This window comes from Cyanidioschyzon merolae, chromosome 16, assembly GCF_000091205.1.
Source record: "Cyanidioschyzon merolae strain 10D DNA, chromosome 16, complete genome".
NCBI classification, from domain to species: domain Eukaryota; phylum Rhodophyta; class Bangiophyceae; order Cyanidiales; family Cyanidiaceae; genus Cyanidioschyzon; species Cyanidioschyzon merolae.
This window is the reverse complement of record NC_010142.1, coordinates 107,900-132,457: the sequence shown is the minus strand read 5'-3', so window position 1 is coordinate 132,457 and position 24,558 is coordinate 107,900. Positions and strand designations below refer to the sequence as shown.

The 24,558-nt window shown below is 56.5% G+C and overlaps 7 protein-coding genes across 7 annotated transcripts, besides 1 other annotated feature; 3 read left to right on the top strand and 4 right to left on the bottom strand.

Annotated features, from left to right (window-relative positions):
- Nucleotides 1–157: 157 nt before the first annotated feature.
- Nucleotides 158–3,172, bottom strand: CYME_CMP049C (hypothetical protein; the record flags this gene model as incomplete). Its single annotated transcript, XM_005537690.1, has 1 exon — nt 158–3,172. The coding sequence occupies one exon, from the start codon at nt 3,170–3,172 to the stop codon at nt 158–160; it is 3,015 nt and encodes a 1,004-aa protein (XP_005537747.1).
- A 1,550-nt stretch (nt 3,173–4,722) lies between these two features.
- Nucleotides 4,723–7,608: a sequence feature (repetitive element).
- A 920-nt stretch (nt 7,609–8,528) lies between these two features.
- Nucleotides 8,529–9,872, top strand: CYME_CMP047C (hypothetical protein, conserved; the record flags this gene model as incomplete). Its single annotated transcript, XM_005537689.1, has 1 exon — nt 8,529–9,872. One exon carries the CDS (start codon nt 8,529–8,531, stop codon nt 9,870–9,872), a length of 1,344 nt encoding a protein of 447 aa, XP_005537746.1.
- Nucleotides 9,873–10,392: 520 nt separating this feature from the next.
- CYME_CMP046C (probable mycolic acid methyl transferase) lies at nt 10,393–13,362 on the bottom strand (the record flags this gene model as incomplete). Its single annotated transcript, XM_005537688.1, has 1 exon — nt 10,393–13,362. The coding sequence occupies one exon, from the start codon at nt 13,360–13,362 to the stop codon at nt 10,393–10,395; it is 2,970 nt and encodes a 989-aa protein (XP_005537745.1).
- A 1,088-nt stretch (nt 13,363–14,450) lies between these two features.
- CYME_CMP045C (replication factor C subunit 3) lies at nt 14,451–15,611 on the top strand (the record flags this gene model as incomplete). The annotated part of the gene is made up of 1 exon (XM_005537687.1): nt 14,451–15,611. The coding sequence occupies one exon, from the start codon at nt 14,451–14,453 to the stop codon at nt 15,609–15,611; it is 1,161 nt and encodes a 386-aa protein (XP_005537744.1).
- A 956-nt stretch (nt 15,612–16,567) lies between these two features.
- CYME_CMP044C (hypothetical protein) lies at nt 16,568–17,536 on the bottom strand (the record flags this gene model as incomplete). Its single annotated transcript, XM_005537686.1, has 1 exon — nt 16,568–17,536. The coding sequence occupies one exon, from the start codon at nt 17,534–17,536 to the stop codon at nt 16,568–16,570; it is 969 nt and encodes a 322-aa protein (XP_005537743.1).
- Nucleotides 17,319–18,920, top strand: CYME_CMP043C (RNA polymerase II third large subunit; the record flags this gene model as incomplete). Its single annotated transcript, XM_005537685.1, has 1 exon — nt 17,319–18,920. One exon carries the CDS (start codon nt 17,319–17,321, stop codon nt 18,918–18,920), a length of 1,602 nt encoding a protein of 533 aa, XP_005537742.1.
- Nucleotides 18,921–20,263: 1,343 nt separating this feature from the next.
- CYME_CMP042C (similar to U3 snoRNP component Utp13p) lies at nt 20,264–23,914 on the bottom strand (the record flags this gene model as incomplete). The annotated part of the gene is made up of 1 exon (XM_005537684.1): nt 20,264–23,914. The coding sequence occupies one exon, from the start codon at nt 23,912–23,914 to the stop codon at nt 20,264–20,266; it is 3,651 nt and encodes a 1,216-aa protein (XP_005537741.1).
- Between the last annotated feature and the right edge of the window lie 644 nt (nt 23,915–24,558).

Genomic DNA, 24,558 nt, shown 5'->3' with positions numbered 1-24,558 from the left:
TGTCGAACGCGTTGCCCTTCCGGCCAATGCGGTCGGATGCCTGCGCAACAAATCGCTGCACTGCTCGATTCCTCGAAACGAATCTCCTGCAGAGTCTTCGCAAACGTGCAGCTCGTCTGACACCTGCAATACTAGTCTATCACCGATGCTGCCTTCATCACGAGCTCACTGGCTGCTCGCCCCAGTCACGCTGCTCACGGGCACTCCACGCGCGCCTGCACGCTGCTACTGCCTCCTTCCAGGTATCCAGCGCATTCGTCCGTTCCGTTGCCTCGGCGACTGCAACCAGCAAGCGCTCTACGGTACTCGGCTGCCATAAGTACAAGGTGTGTCGACTCAGTCGCGCATCCAACAGATGACTGAAATGTACGCTAACCGCATCCGCGTTGTTCGCGAATGCAGCCGCCAGCATATCAGCGATCGCGTCGATCGCAGCGAGTGCACGCACCACTCGTGCGTGCGAGCCGCCACGACGTGCGTGTAAAAAGTGCGCCGCCAGGATCCCGTAGTCTTTGCGCAGTCGCTCGACCATGCGCCGATCGAGGTTGGCGACTGGGTGCGCGTCACGAAATCGCCTGCCCTGACGCGCATCCTCGGAGCCGGCGGCACGCACCTGGAGCAGGCGGCTGGAGCTTCCACCAGCGATGCGCTGCGCGATGCGATCGCGCGATCTTGGACCAAGGAGCGGCGGGGTGGCGCCCGCTGGATCCAGCGCCTCTGGCGATGCACGCTGGGCGTCGCCGACCTCGGGCGCAGCCCCCGTGGCACCCAGGTAGCTTGCCAGCGCCGCTGCGTAGCGATCGGCAACGCGGGTGGCGCATTCGCTCCCGACCAGCGCACGATCAACCTCCACGCGCAGGTACGTGTCGATGTCGTGGAAAAAGTCGTCTACAGTAGCCACAATGCTATTGGCGATCTCTTCTTCGCCCGAGATCCACGCTGGTGTGTACAGTCTTGGCCATAAACCAGGGGCATCGTCCATATCCTCGAAAATGACGTTGCAGACGCGCGTTGCTGCAAACTCGGCTGAGACTGCAAACTGAGCGGCGAGGTTGTCCACTGCCAGCACATAGGTCGTCTCGTTCAGTGCCTCTGACTCGCGAGCACAAGCGGTACCTGGCGACGGACCAGGCACCTGTGTCGGTGTCTGGGGCGTCGCGCTCGTTTCCCGTTCCCAGTCGCCGAGGCCGTAAACCGCCTGGTTTAGGATCGTGTGACACCGCGTTGCAAACTGCGCCGCCAGCGACTCGCAGCGTCGATGGTTATTCACCGTTGCGCAAAATCTCTCGAGTGCGCCGTCTTCTGATTCCGTGCCTTCAAGTGCATCCAGAGACCAGGTGCGGTAATCGAGCAGAGCCGCACAGCACGCATCGCTGATGCATTGAACAAAGCGTGGGTTGCCCAGCTCGAGGCGCTCCTGCACGATGGTCATTTCGTCGTTCACGATGCGGAAGACATCCAACGGGCCTTGCGTGTAAAGCGATCCATCGTCATCACGAACATCGACTGGACCCTCGGTGTCCACCTTGATACAGTTACGAATCCATCGACGCATCATTTCGAGTGCACGTGCCGCATAGCCTTCGATAAGTCGCTCAGCGGGCATGTCCAGGCCGCGCACTAGTGTCTCCTGGTGGGTGCGATCCCAGACCAGTGCCCCGGCTGGCGACGCAGAGCCCTCGGGGTCAAGCATGGGAAAGGTTTGTTGGAGAAAGTCGCGATAGCGATGAATCCACCCCAGCAGGTCCAGGATATCTCTGCTCGGGATCAGACTTGCGCGAGTAATGATGCCCCAGAAGACTGCGTTCATGATTTGGTTCGTTTCCAGGGCGTACCAGCGATCCAGCGGAAATGCTGGTTCCCCCAACGCTGCGACATGCTTCTGCACGATCCGTATGTCTTCAATGAGGAGCTCGCATCGCTGAAGCATTCGAGCAACGAATTGCGGCTCTTCCGGTTCCCGCGAGACCGACTCGAGAGACAACCTGCTTGCCGACTCTGATGTTTGCGCTTTCGATGCGACGGCAGCGGCGGCGGTGCCATATTCTTCTGCGCGGCTAGGCGCGCTCCGTTCTGGGCTCGCATTCTGCTCCGAGGTGTTCCTTGCATCCAGGTCAGCGAGCACCTCCCGCAGCCAGTGCGCGCCTGGCGAACGCTCAGGAGCGCCGGTCTCCGCAGCGTGCTCCGCTTCCGACGCTGCACCAACGATGGATCGCTCGTGATGATCAGCTCGCCGGCTGATGGCCTCTCGGATCACGTCGGGAAACAGGTGAGCGAGCAATTGAGGTTCCTCCTTGAAAATCGCGACAATCACGTGAATATCTTCCGGATGCTGCTCTAGGCTGGGGACCAGATCTCGCAGCCGCCAGCGGCACGCCTGCTGTATCCTCGCTGCGATTCGCTTCTCGCACCTTTGTGTCAGCACCGTTTGGAGCTGCTCCCGCTCACTTTCCGTTTCATTCGTTGGCGCTGAGCACGATACCGTTGAAAACTCACATTCAATCGCCAATTCTTCGGCGAGCAGTTCTTTCTCCCGGTGGAGCCGTTCCCAAATCTCCCATGCGCTTCGCAAGTCGATGCTGCCTTCTGCAAGCGCCCGATCAAGCGTATCTGCTTCCTCGCTGAGCACACCGAGGTGCTCAAAGTATCCGTGCGCCTGTTTTGCAATTGCATACAGGCGGAGCAACCTTCGTACAGCAGACCCGAGCGCCTGGTCCGGAACGGCGCTTCCGAGGAACCATCGCGCTGTGTTCGCTCGAAGGCGCTGGAATGCCTCAGCGGCTACTTGAAGCGAGTCCCCGAGCTCCGTCGCAGGGCATAGCCAGTCGTCTTCTAATACTTTGACGCTTGTATTGAGCTTGGTGAGGAAGCTTTCCAGCGTCTCGCTGGTGAAGCTGTGGAGGTCTGCGGAGCGCGGCTCGCTGTGCTCAGCCTGCGTGCGCGGTGAAACCGCTGCTTCTGTCTGGTCCAAAGGCCCTGTCAGGTCACAAGGTTCTTCTGTGGAAAGCTCATCACAAAGACGGGCGAGTTCCACGGACCAAGTGCTCTCTGGCACGCACTCGAGTAGGCTCTGGAACACCGTCGAACGCACCGGTGTCTCGTGCAGTGGCTGTCGTGGTTGCGTCGTGTCCGAGCGACGAGCTTGCGGTCTGCTGCCGGCTAGCGACGACATAGCTGACCGCAGGGAACCGGTTCCGGGCCGGAGATAGACAGTTCTCACAAACGTCAGCAGCTGCTGCTGGTGCCGTGACTCTGAATGATTATGAGGAAACGGGTAGAAATTGATGGATATTGCGGCGGCGTCACGTTGCAGCGGAAACACTGCCGAACCTGAGGATATGTTTGGTGCCGATTTGCGGTGAGCGGTTTCGCCTTGTAAAAGCTTTTATGTACAAGTAATTCCGCTGGTGCTGGCAAGCGGCACGTTATCGTTCTTTGCGAAAATCGTATGGCCAATCCTCGAGCTGTTTTCCGCAGTGAAACACTGTCCACTTTGTGCTAACGAACGCGCAATCCAAAAGCGTTGTCGCGCAGACCTCAGAACAGAGTACGCTGGAAGGACCCGATCTCGTACGCGCTTTGTGTTTTCGCTTGCAGTTCTCGCAGGTATGCAACAACATGAATGTACCCGTAAAGTTGGAGAACGCTCACTGACAAACTTTACACTGACAGTTGTAGCTTGCGAAAACCGGCTTTAACTGTTCAAGTCAGTCATTCTACGGTCAGCGGGCGGATGAACCAGCCTTGTGGTCACCCTGATCCTGAATGCCGTGCATCCAAAACAGAACCGCTCTCACTATATCATCATGATAGACTCCTCGCAAATCCATCCCCTGGTATACTTCTATTCCAAGTACAACGAAAGAAGCCATTGGATGTGACGTTTCCGTTCCGACGATACCAAAGTTGATGACAAGAACCGGGTCGCCCGCGAGACAAGCGTGCTTCCATGCGAGACCATTGTGCCTGAAAACAGCACTTAATCGATTTCATTCTGTAACGGGACTGTTTTATAGGAATCACGGGTGTTCATGTCACTAAATGAGACTTGATTCGGGAGAAATGGTCGGCGTGTACGTGAGTACACAAAAAGAGGGGCAATCCGCTGTTCTTAAAGAAGAGCCAGGCGAGCATGACGATAACAGGAGCTCTAGCGGTGATTCAGTCGGACGCCCGTCGAGAAGTCACCAGCAAGACGGGATCGTCCATCGTCTCGCCCGTCATCGAATCATTCCTCATGGCTTCTCCTGACCACATTCTTCGCTCCTGGTCTTGGAAACTGCCATAGAGCTTCATTCAAAAGGGGTCACGGAAGACATAGCTGAGACTGTCTTTGAACTCCTCTGCGTGTATGCTCGCTCTATGTGCGTCAATCCAGTTGCAGGCATCTATTCTTCTGACAAACGCGAATTTGACGCTGACGTATCAATAGACGAGTCGTTTGCATCCGGTACACCAAAGTTCTCCGACGAGGCTTTCTTTCACTTCACGATTACTGAACTGGTCTCTAGCTACCCGCCCGCGTGCACGAGAGAATGGAAAGGCGCGCTTAGGTCTGCGGGCACGCTCGCGGTGCAAACGGTGCCGACATGCTACCCAAGGAATCGTGGATGCATAAAACAGAAATCGAACTTGAAAAGGCGTCCATCCAGCGCGTCCGAAATCCGAGAAAAATGGGTATGTACAGTACAGCGACCACATCCATGCTATTTGACAAAGCAAAGCAAACGCCTTTCAAAAGAAGAACGTTGCCGCCAGCGGTGTTCAGTAGTGGCGAGTGACCCGCGCCCTAGACAAGAGGTCTCCGGCTGACGCGCAGACGCCTCCCAGTATTTTTGGACCGGCTACCTACTACTGGTTCCAACTTTTTCTCATATAATTCCACTTTGAGAGGCTCCCCCACAAAATTCTCTCTTGTCAACTCTGGGGGGTCTTCTTTCGATCACCGCGCATCTCCTTATATTGATAGCGGCGTGAAAGTCTCGGTTAACAAACTCCATACATTTCTTGTCGCCGCTTGTACGCACTAGTGCAAGCAATCCTCGAAGTTTCGCCCTCGTTTCCATTTGCTCTTCCGTCAGCGGTCCGTACTTTTTTATAGCCTCAGGGCTCCGCTGGCACTTTTCCACCTCTGCCCTCTGAAGTGTACAGCCCAGTTCATGGTGTGTAGAGGACGTTCGGAATCCATCTACAGGTATCGTAGCGAAACGCCTTGCACACCCGTTATACATTCTCGTCGTTGGAGCTGGCGTAGTCCCTTGTTGGGTCTTCCATCGTCCTGCTCCGTATGCTACTACGAGCCTCTGACTTTCATCCTCCTTCAAGGCGCTCAACTCATTGAAAAAATTCGCGAATGCCCGCTGCTTCCACTGTACAGATTCATACGCAGACGAGCCCACCGGGGTTTTGTATATTCTTTTCACAGCGCCTCCCAATGAGCAACGCGAACCTCCATGGATTTCAGAAAAGATTTCAAGTCCGCTCCGCGGCTCGTCACCTGGCTCATAGTTTCCAGGTGCTCTTTCATTCCTGCATTCCACATCTCGATGTTCTTCCTCGCATTCATTATACCGGATTCTCTTTAGTCTCTTGCTCTCGAGAACCTCCACAGACGCATGTCTCTCCGACGTAAGTTACCCTCGTTACCATCTTCCGCACGCATGGACACAGCGATAGTTATGATCTTTGTGTTTCCGGGGTCTGCGCCAGCGACAAGTCGGTATCCTCTATGTCCTGCGGCGAAGGACCCGCCTCCATCCCATCTTTATGCTTCGCCGCGCCAACCATAAAGTCGTTCTCCTCCACCTCCTGCGTCGCAGGATCCGCCTCCTTGTTTTCTTCATGGTTCGCCGAGGACGAAGCCGAGGGCCGAACTGGACGGTCTGCCTTCAAGCGCCGATAGTGTCGACATATGGATACCCCATCGCTTTCGAACATCCCCGTAAATTCCTTTTTCTTGCTCGTTTTGAGAAGTTTGAAATCGATGATACTCCTTCAATGAGTTTCCCGGTTTTCGCCCGTAACCTCGTTCGTGCTGACACCTAACCCCGAACTGATCTCCTGCATGATGCCGTCAAGGGCTCTGGAGTCGACTGTCACAAAATGTGACTTGATCTCGCATAACAGAACGACGTTGAAGCGCTTCTCCAGAAGCTCAGCCTTCCGCGTCTCCGACGCTTCATTTGCATCCACACCCTGCTCATTTTCGGCCTTGCGTTCGAGTTCTCGGTCCGAAAAACACGAAATAGCGCAGCATGAGGTGATCCCATCTTTCTTCATCTTCTTTCGATCCTGATACCTTTTCTGCTGGGTCGACTAGCCCCAAGACCGCACGATGCTCTCGAGTAGCCGCACGGATTACAGAACCTTCATTCTTTCTTCTGCGTGATGTCTTCTTTTCGACAAACTCGATCTCCCACGCATGCCTACTATCGATCGTGATGCCACCGACGATGGCCCGTATCCCTTTGCGAGACGGGCCCGGGTACAGCGCAAAGATGGGGCGTATCATGGAGCGTTCGGGTTTCACGATCACGCGATTCTCCAGGTTCGTGAGGTGCTTCATCGTCCCGTGTTCGTAAATACGCGAGTCAGCCTTGTATCGAGCACCCTTCAAGCGGCATTTGGCGTAATTTTCGTGGAGAGCGTGCACATGCTCATTTCTCCTCGACGTTTCCCTGTGCAAACCATCAGATGATGAATAAAGCTTTCGCTGAAAAATCCTCCGGAGCCTAGACTGTTTTGACATCCGTCACATCGCGATTTATGTCCTTCACTAAATGCATTTCTCCTGACGACGCCTATATAACACTCATCGATTGCGACTCGACACGGTTTCTTGTGGCCTCTTGCAACTTTTGCTTGTACGGATCCTTGGTATGGCCAAGAAGACACGCTTTCACGAACGTCTCGTCGTTCTGTCGTCGTTCGCGCAGATCCTGACGTCGGACCACCCCACCCCTTTTTGCTTCATGGTCTTATCTTGTTCGTCTTTGCTCGGCACTGTTTTTTGTTTTTTCTGGCAGCCGGCGATACTGCGTCTCCAGGATCCTCCACTTCGATTTCCAGAACTTTCCTTTTTTATGTTTTTGAAAAAGAACGCTGTTCGAACAATTCTGCTGTAAACCGCGAAAAAGCATTTGAGTACACAGACTTGGGGGTCGAAACACAATGGAACTGAAAAGCTAGACTTTGCTACGACATCAGCGCACATACAGCTTGTCCGTTAGAGCAACAAGCGAAATATCAAGATCGCGTTTCCTTCCAACAGCGACATGAGCATCGTACATCATGCCTGCCAGATATGGAGGTGCGCGTATCGACAGCGCTATCTAGAAAATAGTATAGAAACTATCCACAGACTAGCAACGAGATACCGATTTGTCTCGCCCTCCACGATAAACTTTGAAAAAGGGGGAGAAGGTTCGCATAGTTTCGAAAGTTTACCTTTTCGGCGGTAGGCACCGCGAGCCGGACATGTCTCTCAAGCTCGTACGTCAGGCCCGCCCAATGCCTAGCGCTGGAGCAAGAGCTGAGCAACTCGTCCACAACGCAGTTCATTCTGGGACCAGGAGCGGGTATGCTGCGTCTCGGCGTCGCCCTGCTTGCCGTAGTATCTTCGTATACCGCGCCGTGCTGCCTCAGGCAGTAGGTATGTCTACGCAGCTTGCTGACTCCCCGAATGATTACGTACTCCGATTCCGTGCTGATTTAAAGATACCTCGAGCCGACACCCCCAGTGGTACGGCAGAGCATTTCCGTCTCTATGATGCATCTGCACCAGCGATATATAACCGCTCCGGCGGATGCTCAGAGCAGGCACTCGACGCTCGATATTACGTACGAAACCACCAGAATATCCTAGAGCAAGAGTAAGTAATCGAACTTGAAGGCAGAGTACAGATTCGTGGATGCTCAGAGCAGGCACTCGACGCTCGATATTACGTACAAAACCACCAGAATATCCTAGAGCAAGAGTAAGTAACCGAACTTGAAGGCAGAGTACAGTTTCGTGGATACTCAGAGCAGGCACTCGACGCTCGATATTACGTACAAAACCACCAGAATATCCTAGAGCAAGAGTAAGGAACCGAACTTGAAGGCAGAGTACAGATTCGTGGATGCTTTCCCCAGCGCGAATATCTACCCCACAATCTGGGATCCATGGTCCACGTGAACGTTTCGTCTTCGAGAAACTGCCCATCATTGGACAGCGATCGCACCAGTGCCTGCCGCTCCGTACGCTGCCCTGCGGATGGCGCGGCTACTGCTGCTGCTGCTGCTGCTGCTGCTGCCCGGCGTACTCGCAGCGGCGGCGGTACACCGTAGATGCCGGATGCCTCTCAGCGCATGTCTGCCGGGGCGCTTCTGCAGTGATACGCGTTGGTATCGAAGCCAAGGGCTATTTTGTTTACGTGCGTACGTACGTGCTTCGTTCTTTCTTCCAAGTGTTTTGGTACTGCAGTAAATCCACGTTGACAGCGTTTTGGCGGGCGACTCGATCGTCGGTCGTTGCCGGGCGCGCTGCGATGCGTTCCGCGCTCTACTGTGGGAGCGTCACGCACTCACGGCGCTACCCGGCTGCGTACCAGTTCTCCTATGCACTTTTTATGGTTTATTTGGACTTGGACGAGTTGGCGAGGGAGCGTTGGCGGTTTCCTTGGTGGCCGCTTTTTAGTGCAAGGCGCTGGTTGCCAGCAGTGGCATGGTTTCGCAGCAAGCACCACCTGCGAGAGCTGGGCCCTGAAAAGTCAGCACTTGGAGCTGGTTCTGAAGCGGAACTACTCGCTGTTGCTGTGCGGCGCTATGTGCAGCGTGAACTGCGCCTTGAAAGTGCCCCCAAAGGACGGGTTTGTTTGCTGACGCACCTCACTTACCTCGGCATCGCCTTCAACCCGGTATCCTTCTATTATATTCTCGACGAAGACGGGAAAAATGTCGAATACATTGTGGCTGAGGTGAATAATATCCCATGGTTTGAACAGCATGCATATGTGCTTCGTGCGAGAGAATATTCTTCAGTTGCATGGCCACCGTTTTCGCGGACGAATAGTCTCAACGATGCAGCCCAGATGCCACCAGACGACGAAAACGAGGATTGTATCCAGCCGGCAACCGATGGCGATCGTTATCACAAACTCGCTGGCAACGAGAAGCGGCACGCGTGCTCCTCGGTGACAACAACGGCAGCGGCAGTCGAAGGGGCCTCTTCGCAGGAGGTGGCGGCGGCGGCCTCCACGGGCACTTCTTCCGCCTCGGCTTGGCGATGGTGCCCGCGACCCATGTCGCGAGTCGATAGCGGTGCGTCGCTGAACGGGGGCACGCCCTCCTCGCCGTGCTTTGTGATCAGTGTCGTGCATCCGAAGGAATTCCATGTTTCACCGTTTATTGCGATGGAGGGCATCGAGTACAGATGGTTATTCTCTCAGCCAGGGTGCCGGCAGCTGCGAGTCTTCGTTGAGCTCCTGCAGCGGCAACCGACAGCGAACGGAGATGCATCCGCATCCCCAAGCGGATTCCAAAAGTTTTTTGGTGCCAGTTTGAAACTACATCGGGTTGAGTTGACCGCAATGAATATGGTCCTCTGCCTGCTCGTATATCCGCTGATAACCCTGCAGGCGATGGTTGCTATTCATTACGAAGCCGCAAAACTGTACTTTCGGGGATTTCCGTTCTATCCGCATCCGCAGGGCACGCAAACATTGCTTGCGCGGCTCATTGCGCTTATCGTTGCTATTGCGCAGCCAGGCATATATCTGGTCAACTTGTTGCGGGCGCTGGTGCGTGTTCTGTTGCGGCCTGTGCGACTCGTAATGCGTCGACCGCGGGGACGGCGCGCTCGCCCACATGAGGTGCCCGCGTCGCACATGTAAACACTTTCGGGAAATATTGCATTTTCATTCCAAGTATGTACAGCGTACGTGTGTACGAATGCATGCAGGCGGTACCGCGCTCGACACTGCGCTGCGGTGCCAGCGATCGAGCCAAAAGCGCCCCAAGCTGCACACGAATCCTTCGTATGCGCATGCCCGGCTGCCGTAGCCTCCAGAATCGAGTTGTTCACGAAAACGATACATTGGCTTGCGAATACGCTATCTCATCAAAGGAGTGAGAGAGCGCCAAGTTGCAGCCTCCCATCCGAGTTCAGGTACTGTGCTGCGGAACAAGACTGTCAGGGCGCGCTGCAGTCAGACCAGCCCTCCATACCGTGAGCACGCGTGCATCCCCAGGACTGCATTACGCGTATCGCGGAGACTGCACTTGACATGTGCGCAAGTCCGAACGCCTGACTCCCGCCATGCGTACCGGCGTGCTACACAGCGTCTCGCGGCTCACGCATGGGTCACTACGCTGGACCTCGTCGGACAGAGTGTTGCGAACGACACCGGCACACTAGCTCGTTGAGCTGTCGAGCGCGCCGCGCTCTCGGTACCTGGCTACGGTGGAGACTCGGGGCTCGCCCCCCAGGCTCAGTACGTTTCCAGGGCGCGAAAAGACGATTTGCAGATCATCTAACGTCCGAGTCGCAAAGCCCGCCTCGCAGTAACTCAAATAGTAGAGAAACTTGCGTATAAATGCCTCAGAGAATCCTAGCTGGCGAACTCGACCAAGGTTTTCCATGAAACGCTGCTGCCAAGACGCCAGCGTTGGTGCGTAGTGAACACCAATGCTCTCGACATCGACTACGCTGAGCGCTGGTGCAGCCACTGCACAGGCATGAACCAGCGCATGGAACGAAGGGCAACAGCTGCCGGGGAAGATATGCTTGTTGATAAAGTCCGATGACTTGCGGTAGCTTTCGTAACGCACTTCCGGCGTTGTAATGACTTGCACCACAACAAGTCCACTCGGTGACAAGAGGCGATCACATGCGGCGAAAAAGTCCCCGAGGAATTCATGCCCTACCGCTTCAAGCATCTCGATGCTGACTATCCGGTCGAAGGTGAGGTCGTGGCGTCCGTGGCCCCCGACGGCTGCCGTCTTCATCAGGCCATTACGCGAATCCACCGGGCGCCCAGCTTGTGCGGCGTCGCCACGCGCCACTTCCTCTTTTGGCATTCGGGTCAGCGTTCGATAATCCTCCAGACGGAAAGTGACACGATCAGCGACACCAACGCGAGCCGCCCACGCCTGCGCGTGCCGCAGCTGTTCTCTGGAGAGCGTAATGCCCAACACACGCACCCTGGGATACTGGCGGGCAATCTCTATCGCGAGCGCACCCCAGCCGCAACCAATCTCCAGCACAGACTCCGCGGTATCGAGGCGGAGTTTCTCGATGATGCGCTGCAGTTTGGCTCGCTGGGCTTCGTCCAAATCCATATCGGGACGCGCCCACAGCGCGCAAGAGTATACCCAGAGATCGCCTAGAAATGTAGCAAACAAGTCATTGCTTAAATCATAATGCGATTCAATGTTCTTCTGACTGCCTCGGAGGGTATTCCGTCGCCATACAAGGTGCAGGGCTGCGTTATACCACATGCCTAGGCGCGCTGCGAGACCGAGTTTGGCGGGAGAAAGCGCTCCCTCGTCCCGATTCAGGATAAACAACTTGAACAGACGCACTAGCTCGGTGCCAGCGCAGGTGTACACAGCGCCGTGTCGCGACGTCCAGCCGCCGACATCACAGTCGCCGGCGATGAAGGCCTCGGCGAACCCGATATCGGCACCGGAGACAACGCGCCAAAAAAAGTCGTATCGTCGGATATGCACGCGCACGGGCGACTCGTTCAGCCCGTATGTAACCAGTAAACGGTGAAGGTGCGGGTTATCCGATGCGCTAACTTTGAGCGTGCCACAAACATGCTCTGTACCGTCAGGCAGGACCACAATGAGTGAACCGTAACGTATTGAGCGTTGGAGATAGCTGAGCACGTTTGCGTGAACTGCTCGACCAACGGTGCCGGAGAGAGATACACGTGCCGGGGGTAATGCACCCTGGTGATTGTTCAACGCTCGCCGGTGCTTGTTGTCAGCTGGCGACGCGGTTTGCTTTAGCAGCGATCGCATCGGCAGCTCTGTGATGCACTGTGCCACTTCCAGGCCGGATGTCAGGGCGTCCTCGTGGAAGCCGTAGCCGCAGTACGCCCCTGCGAAATAAATATCTCGTTTGCAACCGTCTCGCAGAAGCGATTCGCGATACTGAGTCTGGGCAAGAACCGCTTCCCGCGTCAGCATCGGATGCGCAAGACGCAGACGAGCGAGTACCAGCTCCTCTTCGGGCGGAAATGCTGGGTTGAGTGTCTCGAACAGAGGCGGCACGTCTTTCGGCAGATTCTGTAAACGATTGAGCAAGTACGTGACCTGGACCTTGCATGTTGACGCTGCCTCCACTTGTGCGCGGCCGTCCTCCTGTGGGACAAAGTTCCACGAGCTCCACAGACTACGTCGTTGGGGCATGAAGCGCGCGTCGCGGTGGATGACAATCTCGTTTTCGACGTATTCGAAGGCGGATAGAAAGGCGCGTTCCTCCGGTGTCGCCCATTCTGCGAGCAGTCGCAATGTTTCGTCAGCGTGCGTGGCGAAGATTACTCTAGAGCCGCGCACAACTTGACCATCCTCTAGCTCGACGACGACGACAGCCTTATCCTGTTTTCGTTCAAGCACGCGGGTCACGCGCGCGCCCAGTCGAACTTCAGATACCACACCATTGGCCTGTGATGGACTGGTTAAGGCCTGCATCACTCGGCTGGTGTAGGCCTGACTGCGGCCGCGAACGGTGCGCCATTGTGGACGCCCAAAGATCCGGAGGAATCCATGGTTCCGGAAGAATGCCAGGATGGATCGCGCAGGAAAATGCAGCACTTCACTGGGGGAGCTCGACCATACGGCAGCAACCATTGGCGTCAGGTACCAGTCCCTGAATGCGTCAGAATAACGTCCCTGTGCCAGGAACTGTTCGAGCGTGAGCTCTAGCGGTAGTGTCTCCAGAAGCGCAATAGCCTCCTTATTGAATCGCAGCAGATCCCGCAACATGCCGTAAAACTGCAGACATAACACGTTGCGCCTATCGCCGAATAAAGTCCAGAGACTATCACTCGACCACTCCAGACGAGCGCCGCCGGTTGCTCCGCGAGGTACTGACACGGAGAACGACATGTCCGAAGGCTCCGTCTCTACGCCCAGCGCGTCGAACCAGGCGACCAAGTTCGGGTACGCTTCAGTGTTATACACAATGAAGCCAACATCTATAGGTATTTGGCTGGAGCCCGAGACAGGCACTTCCATGGTGTAGGCGTGCCCTCCGAGGTGCGTCGGATCCGCCTCCAGCACGCACACGCGGTGTCCAGCATCGTGAAGCGCCCAAGCCGCTCCAAGACCAGCAACACCGCCACCAACCACTATACAAGGAAGCTCTGACTCCATAAGTTCGAATAAAGCGAGTTTCAAGCGTTCAGCAGATACCCGTGTGTTGTCTTCACTCGTACGCGCTGCCACCAATTGTCCCCCCAAATGAGCGACGATGCGGCAGTCTTTCGGCAATCCGCCATTGCTTCGCAGACGAACGGCCGATTGGGCCACGGCGCCTGTGATTCGCGCATCTGCAGCACGGCGGGCGCTGCTCAGGAGTTACAAGCGGTATCGGGTGCGCTGATCGTTCCTTCGTTAACGACTTCACGCGCCTGCATCGTTGATGCATCGAGCCTGGTGGGCGTCTCATATCGATGAGCGTATCGAGGGTGCAGTGCAACGTGGTGAAGGTGCTTGCTGTTTAAAGGTATGCGCTACGGGCTGTGAGGCGTATTGATTTGGGATCTGCAGTGGTGACTCATCGACGGAAACCATCGAGCATTTGATGCAGTTCTGGACTTGGACTGCTTTGCAGGGCACTTTTAGAATGTGGCATTCCTCTCACTGCAGAATGAACGTCGGGAGCGGCCCGCTCGAGGGCTGGCGCTCCGTGTCTACATGAAGGAAACGCGTACTGCGTTATCGTGCGCGTTGATCCGCAACGCGCGGAACGCAGCGCTCAGTTCTTTTTGCGAGGCACGCGCTATTTGGCGCGTCACATTCACGATGGCAAAAACTCGCGCTGCACGAGATTTTCTGGGTTTATTCCAGGCGGATTGATTTCATAGTCGACAGGGTTCAGTAGAAACCAGCTACTGAACACGATACTGGTATAAAAAAGCAGAGGATCAGCTATCAACGGAATCACGGTCTCGCTTCGCTGCGGGCTGAATCGTGTCTTGGCGAGAGCGCAACCGTTCCATCTTGGCTATACATGAAAGTGGAGGCAGAGTTGGAAACCTGAGGTTATGGTTGCCCTGGGTAGCATTTCCCGTGCGTCAAATCGTGACAAATAGGCAACATCGCAGGCGGGAGTTTCCCGCAGGCTGCGGCGAGATCTGGTCCATCACCACAAGGGCACGCGTGCGCGCGCGCTTCAGCAGCATCATCGATACTGCGCTCCATCTCGCTTACCTAGCTTGAAGGCGAACGAGGCGCGTGAGATGGAGAATGTTGACGTAGACGAACACCACGCAGAGTATGCCGGGCTTCTCTGGGTTGATCGTTGTCGACCAACCACTTTCGAGGCCTGTGTCGTGCACAAGGAGTTAAACGAACGGCTTCGGCGCCTGTCCGAGTCGCCAGCACACCTGCCTCACCTGCTCTTCTACGGACCAGCAGGGTCGGGAAAGCGTACTCGAGTTCGTCTCCTACTTCGGGAACTTTACGGTATCGCAGTCGATCACAGTCACGTAGAGCACCGGCTTGTGCGCGTCGGTGATCCTCCGCGCTCCCTGGAGTACACCACTGTGAGCTCCGCCTACCATATCGAGCTGAATCCCAGTGACGTCGGATATAGTGACCGCCTCCTTGTACAGGCCGTGATTAAAGAAATCGCGGGCAGCAGGCCGCTGCTGAGTTCTGCGGAACAGGATGCCATGGTGGAAGGTGGTACTTCAACGGAAACAGCTTCCAAACGGCTTCCGTACAAGGTAGTGGTTCTGCACGACGTCGATCGCCTCACACGGGAGGCACAACAGGCTCTAAGGCGTACGATGGAAAAGTATGCGCAAACGTGTCGTCTTGTGCTGATTGCCGACTCGGCAACACGAGTGTTAGAACCTCTTCGTTCGCGCTGTCTGGGGATTCGGGTGCGCGCACCCTCTGAAACTGAGTTGCGAACGGTGCTGAGGCAGGTATGGCAGCGTATGGTGCATTCCGCGGAATCGCCGCCCGAAGCGCTTCTTGATCACGCCATTCGGGCAAGTGATGGCAACCTTCGCTCAGCCCTGCTGTCACTAGAGGCTTCCTACTGGACCAGCAAGGCGGGACGGAAGGGCTCGGCGCTCCCAGAGCCGGACTGGCGAAGCATTTGTGATGAAATCGCTGACCAGATCCGCAAGGAGCAAACGCCGCCGAGTTTATTACGAGTCCGAGCCTTGTACTACGATCTGTTGACGCACTGCATCCCAGTCGACATTATTCTTTCCATGGTTCTACGAAGGCTATTGGAACGAGTGCCCGTTGCGCTAGGCCAGCAATTGTGTTTCTGGGCTGCGGAGTACGAATATCGGGCGTGCATGGGCAGCAAGGCCATTCTGCACCTGGAAGCATTCGCTGCGAAATGCATGGCACTCATACGCATGGCGCAGACAGCCGGTTGAGGAATTCACTTGAAAATGGGTTATGACCTGACCGCAAACCCATAGGATGGGTTTCGGAATGCTGCTGGTATAGTCGCCGCCTCGGCCGCGGCATGTGTCGCGGTTGTGCTGCAGCGCTTTGGCGCTATTGCAGGTACCGAGACGACTCGGCCTTTGCTTCATTTCAGGAGGCATGTGAATGAAGCGCCTCTCAAATGGTTTCTCGACCCTTTGCTGGATGCGCTAGTATTATTGCGTCCGCGCTACCAGCGCATACTTTTTCGAGGTAAACAATGGCTTTTCATCAGGAAAGAAGCGAAATCCTTAGCCAATACACTTCCGAGGTACATTGTCCCGTTACAGATCGTACAAATGGAAATCCGCCTTGCCTCGGTCTGATGTCGTCTCTGTCCATGCCAGCGTCCAAAAAACGCTCTCCGAAATCGCGAAGCTATCGCACGACGCCCACTTGTACCTGGAGACGCCGACGAGCATCATGCCTGTCACTGCTCAGGGCCTTCAGGGGAGGTCCAGAAGTGCCCCGCGCGGATTCTGTGCGTCGCATGAGCTCGGTCAGGCTGCTCAACACATAACGGAGAAAGAAGAAACTGTATTCGCTTCATTTTGCTGGATGATGAACTAAGAAATCCCCAGTTGCTCCGGAGTTATGCGCAAAAACGACTGCAATTCGATGGAGAAGTAGCGCACGGCCCTGACAGTTCTCGCGCGAATCCTAACAGATCCGATGCAAGGAGCAATGCCTATGCGTTCGCTTCCACAATGGACTGATCTGTGATGGCTGTTGCGACCCTGGTTATTTTCCGGGAGACCTGCATGCCCAGGATACATCGAATGAAGGCGAAGACGCTCCGTGCCTCGTTCGAGTTGATATCCGGAATCCTATGATGACCGTCAGCGAAAACCGCCTGTTCACGAGGATTTCTTGCGTCGCGTCGCGGTCTCACCCATGTACCGGATCAGAGCCCTGATAGCTTGAAATTTCGGAAGTGCTCAGTTATCAACCGTACACGACATGGAGATAGCTTTGCGCAGGCATCGATGATGGGAATGCGCGGCCGCTGCGGCAGGATCGACGCTCTATCGCTGCATGCTCGGCTGCACGCGTGCATACGTGTCCATGCCTCTGCGTGCATTCGAACGCGTCTAATGAGGAATCTGCATGCATGGATCATCACGTATCGAACGCGTCTAATGAGGAATCTGCATGCATGGATCATCACGTATCGAACAACGTTGCGTGTTTGCGTGCGTGTGTACTGACCAGCTGTACAATTCAGCCGTATTCCAGTGGTGACTCGAACAAGTGATGCACCGAGACGATCCGTTTTTTCAGTATCCACGGAGAGACGGCGAAGGAACGTTTCTGGGTATCCGCGGTATCCCTGTAACCATGCTGCGTGCAGAACTGGCGTCGTTCTCGCGACATCATTGTGCGCTTCGCCGGGGGATACGCCAGTCCGCCCACAGATCGAATCGGCGTCGTCGCGCGGATGCCTCGCACGCCTCCAACTGCAGTGCTCACGGGGGTGATGGTGATGGTGGTGGTGGTGGTGGTGGCGGTCGTGTAGTCGTGGTGGAGGCTTCGAAGCCCGAACGCGCTCGCCCGTATAGCACTCCTGCAAGACGCTGACGACTTCGTCGCGCGTGCGGATCGTCTTCGACTCTTCTTCAGCGGAATAGTGGGGAAACCTCACTCCATCCCAGACGATGAACGGTGTCAGTGCCGGGAATGGCGCCCTTGCACCGGGGCGTACCGAGTCTACGGAGTCGGCGTCTCTGCAGCGCTTTCCTAAACTGCGCTTGACGCGTTTGGCCGCAACCGAGTGTGACTTTACGCTCTCCGATACCGATATCTCCGTTGCGAATGCGCTGCGTCGCGCCATGATCGCTTCTGTGCCAACTATGAGCATCGATCTGGTCACCATATATGTCAACGATAGTCCGCTGCACGATGAGTTCGTAGCTCACCGTCTTGGTCTGGTTCCGCTGCGTTCGGACACGGCGGAGTATTTCAACTACAACCGTGACTGCGACTGCACGCAGTCTCGGATCGCAGCACTATCGGGGAACCCTATGGAAGCAACGAACTGCGAAAAGTGCAGCGTTGAGTATATTCTCGACGTGACCTGTCCCCCGGACGGCGAACTCGAGGAAATGAACGTAACGTCTCGCCATCTGCAGATGGACCCGCGTTACTTTGATGGACCTGCATACGTGCGGGCAGTGGTGCCGATCCACCGACCCGACCAGCCTTGGGAGTTGGCGCCGGATTCTAGCAGGGACCGCACCTCCGCTGACGCAGGCATCGTTATCTGTAAGCTTCGTCGGGGTCAGCGATTGTATGTGCGCTGCATCGCTAAGAAAGGAACCGGCAGGGAGCACGCCAAGTGGTCCCCTGTTGCCGCAGCCTCGTACCGAATGGACCCGAGTGTGCGCCTTGATTTGGGCCGCATAAACGCGGTGCTGTCCAGTGAACAGAAGCGCCTCATCGTCAAGATGGGCGGGGGTGCGCTTCGAGTCGAGGCGAATGTCGTCACCGGCGATGTTGAAATCGTTGAAGATGAGGCGTATCTGCGGGGTCGCATTGAGATCAGCAACGACTGCCTGCGCGAACTGCAGTTCGCACTCGAGGAAGCTGGTCAAAATCCATTTCAGCTCATTACTCTGAGTCGTGGTTCAGACGCCGAGGGCCAGCGAACCTTTTATTTCACCTTGGAGAGCACGGGCGTGCTCCCACCAGAGGCAATCGTTCAGAGCAGCTTTCGCGTGCTCATTGAGAAAATTCTCTCTCTGGTGCCCTGCCTGCGCGACGAGGCCGAGAGCCACTCCATTGCGCTCAACCAGGATCTGAGTTATCTTCTGCTTTCCTACGAGCAACGCAGAAATCAACAAGAGCGACTCCAAATGGCGATCTACGGCAACTTGCCCGGAGGCATGACGCAGACTGTTGGGGCGGCAGGGGCCTTTGGAACCACGCAGTACGCCGGGCCATTCTCGACGCCCGCTATCGCCACAGGCAGTGCGACAGCGCTGTATGCCCAGGGTCAAACTGGCTATACTCCGCGATACGCTGGGGAAGCGGTCGCTGCTGCCACACCGTACGCTGCATATCAAAATCTTGCTGCAGGCGCGTGGGGTTCCCAGGACCTCACAGGTACGCTTCGGACACCGCAGTTCGGAGGCGCTGATGCTGCTCGCTGGTCCACCGGCGTCACTACAGGAGATCAGTTCCCGATTTCGGGGAACAGCGTTGCCGGCGCTGAACAGGAGGATCAGCCGCCGCCGCCGCCGCCTCCGCTGCCGCAGTGAAAATTGTGCTTGTCATCGTCGTCGTCGTCGTCGTCGAGCAAGCGTTATCGTCTCGTCGGGGTTGCGCACGACCCGTGAAGCGGATGCGCTCGAAATGACCCGTACATGACAGCGTGCAATTGCTGTAAATCATGAAAAAAGAGGAAGCGACGCATGCCGCTGCCATGTTTGAAAGCACGGAGCCTCTGGGCGAGGAACGGGACAGCACCAGCTTTCGCTTGCCTGATGGCGCACCAGTACGCCCAGTAGTGGTAGTAATAATAATCGTAGTAGTGGCGGTGGTGCTAGTCATGCGACAAGCACTCCCACCGTTCGATACACCACAGCAACGGTGCAACGGTCCCGTAACTTGCGGCGACGTACCTGGAGACCGCTTCGCATCGTCAGCACGGCCTGCGAAAAGACGTGCTGGATGCGGATCCTATCCCATTGTCGACAGCGACCATGCTTCACCACTGGGGCTCGAGTCAGCGCGATGCCGCTCATATGGCAACGTTTACGCTGGTCCAGCGAATCACCTAGACGCCGTCAATCCAAGAATCGAACATCGTTATCGCTCACCAATTGCCCAGGAATTTCGTTTCTGGGGTACATATGAGGCGCCCCAACCTTGCCTGTTTGCTGAACCGCACCATATCCGTGTCTTGCTCCAGGCGCGCGTCCCATGCCCTCTCTCCTTGCCATGGCTAGCTGCACACTCGCCTGGCTCTTCTTCACGAACAGCGGTTTGCCGCGCTCTGAGAACCCATACACAAGTCTAGGGTTTTCACCGAATAAACGCTCATCACGTGAGACGAATCCCCGTCCCTATAGTCAAACCCAGTCGCATTCCAGTACGACATCGATGGCGTGTTGTTCAGCACGCTACGATCCACAGTCGAAGCGTACCTGTTTCTTGGCCCATTGCGTCTCCTCACGACTGTTCGCATGAATTGTCCGGATACTTCACATCCTACGGCGTCTCTGTTCGTATTTCATAGAGGTCGTATAGACTGGTATGGATTGACGAGGATACCGTCGTGCAGATCCATAATGATACGTGCTGTTTTCATGGCACATGTCAGGTCGTATAGCGACCACGAGACGCCAGACTCATCCATGGGCTGGCCCTGGAGCGACTGACTTGTCTCAAAAAGTCGTTTTCTTCACAACCGAATCCTACATATAGCAAAAATCCTTACGACGTTTCTACGCGCCACTGGATACATGCCCTTTGCTGAACACGGTCGAGAACAGCAAACAGACTTGAAAAATGTGCGAACTGCCTCAAAAGTTGCAGCCTTCATTGCGTTGACATTTACCCAACGATACCAGCTGTGGCAAGCGTCGCCCGTGCCCAGACTTTACGTTGCGCATCCGTACGGATCCGGGACACGCGCAAGCTCTCGCTCAGGAACCGCTGATGCCTCCCCCGTGCCATCACCTGTGAACCGCTCCGGTAATCCTGAGCGTGCTTCCGCATACGGAAGTAACTGCAAGGCATCCTGGATCCGGAGTAGATCGCGAGCCTGGCGTTCTGCGTACGCAATGAGTGCGTGCTTCAGGTTGTCGATCGCTTCTGCTCTATAACCAGCTGCCTGCAGCAGCGAACGTAACCGATACGGTGGATAATGGACGCGGAAGACGGCTCGCAGCAGCAAATGACCCGTGAACGCCGTTCGCCGCTGCGCGCACCACTCGCGAGCATACTCGAGTAGACGACCTACCTCGGAGGGCTCGTGCAACGCTCGTACAACCGTTTCGACAGCAGCGATATGCTGCAGCGGGCTCTGCGCAAACGCTCCTGACCCCATTTTCTCCAGAATGAGGAAAGCTCGCAGCGGCTGCTCGAGTTGTATGGCGCCACGGAGTGCCTCGGTGAAGTTTCCCATGGCAAGCGCTCTTTGCAGCTCCTGGTCCATCTGCAGCCTGGCTTCCTGTTCCACGAGCTGCCGCGCTCGCTCCTCGGCAGACACGTCACGCCAGCAGCGGATCCTCCCGTCAGCGCCTCCGGTTACGAGAAGCGAGCATCGACTGCAGTTGTTGCTGTCGGTGCTTGCGCTTTCGAGATGAGTGTCTCGAAGGTCGTGCTCGATCACCAATAACGACCACAGACGATCCTGGTGGGCGCTCTCGTGCGTTCTACTACGGATGCTGCTGCTGCTGCTGCTCCGCTGCGGCACTTCCATCGATCGACATCGATAGATTTCCCCAAGCAGTTGACCAGAACGCCAGTGCCATTGATAGAGGGCGCCTTCCGCACTTCCGGCGACGATTCGCGAATCGCCTGCCAAAAAGCTGCAGCAAAGAAATGAACCAAGGTTAGGCGCTCTGCTAGAAAAGGCAGCACCGCCAGCTTCGAGCTGCCGCAAACATTGGCCGTCGGCTATCGACCACACGCGAATTGTGCGATCCGCAGACGCTGAAGCAAGCACCGGCTCATTGTGCCCGAAGCAAACAGCCCAAACGCTCCGCCGATGGCCACTGAGCATGCGCCAAGCGGTAACCTGAACGTTACCATCGGGGTCGCTGCTAATGCGCCACAGTTTCACGGACTTGTCCTGGGACCCAGAAGCGAGATACGGGGCATTTGGTGCCGTTGCCAGGCAGTGTATCTCGCCATCGTGGGCGTGTGCAACGGTGCACCAGCACTCGAGCGGCGCATCCCGTCGCATGCCTTGCGTAGCTAGGGCATGATCATTATCATGATCCGCTACCGATGGTAATCCTGGAGGCGTCCACAGTTTCAGCGCACCATCATCGCCCGCGGAGGCAATCCAGAGGCTCCAGCGATGACGTGTCAGGATCCATCCACAAGTAACAGCGCTGAGGGCTGCAGTGTGCCCGCGTCCAACACCGCAGCACACACCCCGATCGACATCCCAGAGGCGCACTGTGGTATCCTTCGAAACGGATACTAGTGTCGCATCCGGTGCATACGCAAGTGGACCCACCTTGGACGTCGGTGGCAGTGCTGGAGGCACACACAGGCCCAGCACTGCGTCGCAGTGACCCCTGAGCATGCGCTGGAAACACAGTGTCTCGACACGATCGACGCCGATGATTCTGGCTACGGCTATGGCATGGGCGTTGGTTGCAAACGCCAGTGCTGGTGCCCGTGAGCCCGCTGAACGCAGGCGCAGCGGGGCGAGGCTGTACACTTCATCCAAATTGGTCATCACCGAAGCGACGACATGTGCACGGCAGACTCGGTTGCCGTGGCGGTCGTGGTGCACGCTGAGCTCGATCAAGTGCAGGCATTGATCGGAGGTCGTGATGAGCACCCGCTCTATTCCGGCAGGCTGCGCCAGGCCCCCGGATGTTTCATGCGATCGTGGCCAGGGCATGAAACCGAGCACCGTTACCGTGTCGGTAGATGACGTCTCGTCTGACGATTTCGACGGGAACGTCGTACCTGGTTGGGTTTGCGGTGACGAGTCGATCAACTGAACAGACCCGCTTTCCATGCGCAACAACGGCACCAAACGTGCGGTTCGATTCGCAACTTGTTGATGTCGTGCGTGCGCGTCTGGTGTATCAGCGCCGCTGAACGGCAGCAGGTACACGACACCACTCATGGTGGCGATCAACCAGCCGCCAAGGTGCACTCCCCTGTGAATCGGTAGAAGCGCGGTGATCGCCTCTCCTACGGGTACGGCGCCGTGCGGTCGTCCGAATCGTTCATCCCACTCGAGCAGATACGTATCCAGACCTGCGCTGATGACCCGACGATGTGAAGGATGCACGTGCTGGTCGCCGCCGAGCACCTGCAGGTGCAGCACCGCACTCGTGTGTTCGTGTACGGAGCGAGGACGCGCTCCCGGTGATCCCGGCAGTGCCCATATGGTACCGTCCTCGCAACCCAGCAGCAGCGAAGGCCTCGGGAGCGACGGCGGAACGCAGGTCTCGCGTTGCCGCACCTGCTCGGAGGCAGCGGTAGTGGATTTCTTTCCTTTGAACGGCGAACGAGACGACGAAAGCAAAGCCTGCGGATGATCCCCGGCTACATCGACTTGCGAGCGGTCGACTGTCATGCTGCCGGGAACCGCCGGCAACGACGCTGTAGCGCTGACATCTGCGGCTGTCACCGCATGTTCGTCTGGTGCCCCTGCGCCGTGCACTGCTTCAGTGTTTCGCTGCTCCTTCTCCGAGTCCGTTGGCATTGCGGTTAACCGCGTCCCGATCGACGTATCTGTGGCCTCGTGACCTCGTAATAAACGTAAGCAAGTCACCATGCCGTGCCCCTTGGTGCAACGGAAACGTTGGACTACTGTCCTCGTAGGTAGATAATAGAGTCGCACTTCCCCAACAGCGCTCGCAACGGCCAAATACTGACCAGTTGCATCGAACTCGCACGCTACGACCACCTGGGTATCCGTACCAAACGGCAGCCAGGTCCAGAACGGTTCCTCGATCCGCGGTGGCTCGCTTCGAGTTCCCGGGGTCTTGCGTGCCGCTACGTGCGTTTCCGCGAGATCGTGGTACCGACAGAGTTCACGAAAGAGGTACGCGTAACCCGATCGGGTTGCGAGTACAGCCTGATCGCCGTCTGGTGAACACGCCATTGCGGTAAGTGCCTCATCATCCAGATCATCATCGTCGTCGTCTTCAAAGGCATCATCAATGTAACCAGCGGCACGAGTAGTGTCGTGAAGCTGGTCCCTAGTCCGCGGTAGCGTCCGGAGCGCAACGACTGGCAGTAGAGAAGCACAGCAGGGAGGCGCTTCCCCTGCGCCCTCTTCTGCTGACGCAGTCCGGTCGACGTCGCTTTCATCGCACGGATCGGCAGTTAGAATGCATCCAAGCGCTCGATTGGCTTTCTGGGTGAGTAACCCTACCCACGAGTGAAACTCGGGAACGCGGCTGTGTCGCTGCTGCTCCGGCGTCGCTGTGGTGCCCTCTTGACTGTGGCGCTCGATGGGCCACGGAACGACTTTGCCACCTGTGTGTAAACTAGAGAGGGCGTATGTTATTTCCCAGGCGCAGCTGCTAGCATGTAATTCGCTCCGATCCATTCCTTCAGAGAACGAACGAACGAACGAACGAACGAACACCTCGTGGACACGGGTTACGACTCGTCGGCGATAACCTGCCGAGCGGCCAGTCTGGCAACACCTGGTAACGACATTTCAAAGCGCTCTTTCCAAGCGACGTACTCAATAGACTCGTCTAGGTCTTTGGTGTCCGTGCGGAAGTTGTACGCAGCTTTCGGGAGCATGTTAGTCTGTTGCATGACGCTTTAGAGACGGGAAGCAGTACTTGATTGACCGGTGCTGAACGCTTCTCTGTCTGGCGCTGCTACTGCTGCTGCTGCTGCTGCTGCGCTTTGACGGGCTTTCGTGAAGCTGACAGCTGCGCCTGACTGCTCCACTTCCTACTGCGATGATGGACGTTTCCTTTCGTTTCTGATATAGAGATGGGCGTTCATGTGCAGTCGTACCGGATACGACTTTTCGGGCGGAGTAGTTGTCTTGGTTGCGTTTGAGCTGGGCACTGCGAGGATGCTGAGCGCTCGCTACTCACCAGAGCCCTGTACTGAGTATCGCAGAGGCGGCAAGGCGCTCTCAACACCGAGCGCTGCTGCTTGCACCACGACTTAAAGGGAGGTGGTGTCTCGGAAAACCACGTACCTGAGCGTGCGACGCCGCTGGCCTCTCGC